This window comes from Zingiber officinale, chromosome 3A (genome assembly GCF_018446385.1).
Source record: "Zingiber officinale cultivar Zhangliang chromosome 3A, Zo_v1.1, whole genome shotgun sequence".
Lineage (NCBI taxonomy): Eukaryota > Viridiplantae > Streptophyta > Magnoliopsida > Zingiberales > Zingiberaceae > Zingiber > Zingiber officinale.
Genome location: NC_055990.1, coordinates 136557195 through 136561009, shown reverse-complemented (window position 1 = coordinate 136561009; position 3815 = coordinate 136557195). Strand labels below are relative to the sequence as shown.

The following is a 3815-nucleotide window of genomic DNA, read 5'->3' as shown; positions in this document are numbered from 1 at the left end:
TTGCTCACATCACCGATCGGCTTCACCTTCTTCCATACAAAATCACCAACCTAGAATGCCCTGGGAATCACTCGCCTATTGTAATTCTGCTTCATTCTTTGTCGGTACGCCATTAGCCGGACGACTGCTTTAGCTCACACCTCGTCTATTAGGTCCAGCTCCAGCTGCCTCCGCTCAGTGTTACTCACGTCGTACTATTGCACCCGATCGGATTCCACGCCGACTTCCACGGGAACAACAGTCTCTCCTCTATACACCAAGTGGAAAGGCGTGACCCCCGTTCCCTCCTTAGGGGTAGTGTGAATCGCCCATAACACACCTGGGAGCTCATCTACCCAGCTGCCACCGATATGGTCAAGCCGAACTCGAAGAATCCGCAAGATCTCCCGATTGGCGATTTCAGCCTGCCCGTTGCTCTGCGCATAAGTCACGAAGGTGAAGTGTTGTTGAATGTCATATTCCTCGCACCATTCTCAAAACTGCTGTCTGACGAATTGTCGGACACGAGCCATCGTGGAATGCCGAACCGGCATATTATGTGCTGCCAGATGAACTTCTTAACCATTTGCTCGGTTATTTTCGTGAGTGGCTCGGCTTCCACCCACTTTGAGAAATAGTCTACCGCTACTAGTAAAAGCTTCCACTATCCAGTCGCCATGAGAAAGGGTCCTACAATATCCATGCCCCACTGGTTGAACAGGCAGGCTACTGTAGAGGCCTTCATCTCCTCCGTCGGGCGATGGGAGAAACTGTGATATCTTTGACAGGAAAGGCAAGTGGCGACAGTCCGAGCGACGTCTTCCTGGAGGGTCGGCCAGAAATATCCAGCTAGCAGGATCTTTTTTACTAACGATCGGCCGCCCGGGTGACCTCCGCAGGATCCTTGATGCACCTCCTTTAGTATATATTTCGCGTCTTCCGAGCTGACACACTTTAGCAGCGGATGGGAGAAAACCTTCTTGTAGAGCTGGTCCCCTATAAGGGTGAACCGACCCGCTCTCCTTCTTAGTAACTGTGCCTCATCTTGATCGGACGGAGCAGCTCCTGATCGCAAGAACTCCACTATGGTCGTCCTCCAGTCGTTCGGGAACGCGAGGCCCTCCATCCTGTCAATGTGAGCCACTAAGGATACTTGCTTGATCGGTTGCTGGGTGACGATCGACGTTATCGAACTCGCTAGTTTCGCCAACTCATCTGCTGCCTGATTCTCCGCTCGGGGGATCTTCTGTATGACAACCTCGCCAAAGTTGGTTTTGAGCTTGTTGAATGCCTCCGCGTACAGCTTCAGCCTGGTGTTGTTGATCTCGAAGGTTCCCAAGAGCTGCTGAGCAACCAACTGTGAGTCTGAATAAATTAACACCTTACTGGCTCCTACGTGCCGAGTAGCCTGTAATCTTGCTATGAGGGTCTCATACTCCACCTCGTTGTTGGTTGCGCGGTAATCCAACCGAATGGACAGATGCATCCGCTCTTCTTGTGGTGAAATCAGCAAAAGAACGATGTTGCTTCCTTGCCATGCGGTCGACCCGTCCACGTACACACTCCAAGTGGCTGCAGGCTCGGGGTTCTGCACTTCGGTGATGAAGTCCGCCAAGGATTGCGCCTTAATTGCCGTCCGGGACTGGTACTGTATGTCGAATTCGCTGAGCTCAGTTATCCATTTGATCAATCGTCTGGATGCCTCTGGATTAAGAAGTACTCTTCCCAAAGGGTTGTTCATCATGACGACGATTATGTGCGCGAGAAAGTAGGGTCGGAGTCTCCAGGCGGCGAGGACTAACACGAAGGCAAGCTTCTTGAGACCAGTGTAGCAGGATTCAGCGTCTTTTAGGATGTGACTCAGAAAATACACAGGCTATTCTTTGCCATCCGGCCTTACCAATGCCAAGCCAACAACATGCTCAGTGGAGGATAAATATATGCGGAGCGGCTCGCCAATAGTCGGCTTGGCTAATACAGGTAAAGAGTTTAGATAAACCTTCAAAGCTTCAAACGCTCGGTCGCATTCTTCGTCCCACTGGAATTTGGTGGCTCGGCGAAGAATCTTAAAAAAGGGCATGCTCCAGTCGGCCGTTTTAGAGATGAACTACGAGAGAGCCGTTATCCGACCGGTAAGGCGCTGTACTTCCTTCAAATTTCGGGGAGGTGGCATGTCCTGCAATGTCTTTACCTTGCTGGGGTTCGCCTCTATGCCCCGCTCGGTGACGATATAGCCCAAAAAGCGACCGCTCTTTGCTCCGAAGAGACACTTCTGAGGATTTAGCTTGACTCCATACATCCTCAATGTATGGAAGGTCTCCTCTATATATTCACATAGGTTGACCGCTCGGAGTGATTTAATAAGGATGTCATCCACGTATACCTCCAAGTTCCGCCTGATCTGCTTCCGAAACACCTTGTTCATGAGACGTTGATATGTGGCGTCAGCATTCTTCAGTTCAAATGGCATCACATTGTAGCAGTAGGTGTCGTCCGCCGTGATGAAACTTACTTTCTCTTGATCACTCCAGGCAAGTGGGGCTTGGTGGTATCCCTGATAAGCATCCAACATGCATATCAATTTGCATCCCGTAATTGAGTCCACCATTTGGTCAATTCAGGGCAGAGGGTAAAAGTCTTTCGGGCACGCCTTATTCAGATCTCAAGAGTCAATGCAGACCCTCCACTTGTTACCCGGCTTGGCGACCAGAACCACGTTCGCGAGCCAGCTCAGGAATTGCACCTCCTGTATATGGCCGGCCTCCAGAAGCTTCTCGACTTCCGCCCGGATGATGACCTTCTGCTCAGCACTAAAGTCCCTCTTCCTCTGCTTCACCGGCCGCGCGTCCGGCCGGACATGGAGCTCGTGCTGCGCAACGCTTGGCGAGATGCCTCGTAGCTCGTGTGTTGACTACGCAAAGACATCTTGGTTACATCGCAGGCACTTGATCAATTCTTCCTTCTGGCCCGCTTCCAGGTCGGATGCAATGAATATGGTTGCCTCCAGTCGGCCATCGTGGATCTGCACCTCTTCTTTTTCTTCATAAACTAAAGTTGGAGGCTTTTCAGTTATGGTGTTTACCTCCAACCGCGGTGCTTTCCGAGCAGATCTTGACTCTGCTCGGACCATCTCCACATAGCATCGTCGGGCAGCCAGCTAATCTCCTCTAACTTCGCCCACCTTGTCCTCCACGGGGTATTTGATCTTCTGACAAAAAGGTTGAGACAACCGCCCGAAACTCATTGAGAGCTGGCCGGCCAAGTATCACGTTGTAGGCGGACGGGGCATCGACCACAATGAAGTTAGAGGTCCGCATCCTTCAAAGCGGCTCCTCCCCTAGTGATATAGCCAATCGGGTCTGGCCGACCGACAGAACCTCGTTGCCGGTGAATCTATATAATGGAGTTATCATTGGAAGCAGCTCATCTTGGTCGATTTGAAGTTGGTCGAACGCCTTCTTGTAAATAATGTTGACCAAGCTGCCTGTGTTAATAAATATGCGATGAATAGTATAATTTGTTATTACCGCTAGGATGATGAGGGTGTCGTCGTGCGGCACTTCGACCCCTTCTAAGTCTCTGGGCCCGAAGCTGATCTCGGGTCCTTGCGCTCGCTCCTGACTGCAGCCGACTGCATGGACCCTGAGCTGCCGAGCGTGTGACTTCCTTGCGCGGTTGGAGTCACCGCCTGTCGGCCCACCAGCAATGATACTGATCTCACCCCGGGCAATATTGCTCCTATTTTCTTCCTCTCGGACGGGGGGTCTCATTCGCTCTTGCGAGGCTCCGGGATTGACCCTCGGCTGATGATGTTGTTGTCGTTCGGGGGACTCCCT

General features: G+C 51.7%; 1 protein-coding gene across 1 annotated transcript; it reads right to left on the bottom strand.

Moving 5' to 3' along the window:
* Nucleotides 1-643: 643 nt before the first annotated feature.
* Nucleotides 644-2587, bottom strand: LOC122050693. Its single transcript, XM_042611580.1, has 2 exons — nucleotides 2171-2587; nucleotides 644-1795 (listed from the first exon to the last, which is right to left on the bottom strand). The coding sequence occupies exons 1-2, from the start codon at nucleotides 2585-2587 to the stop codon at nucleotides 644-646; spliced, it is 1569 nt and encodes a 522-aa protein (XP_042467514.1).
* Nucleotides 2588-3815: the final 1228 nt, after the last annotated feature.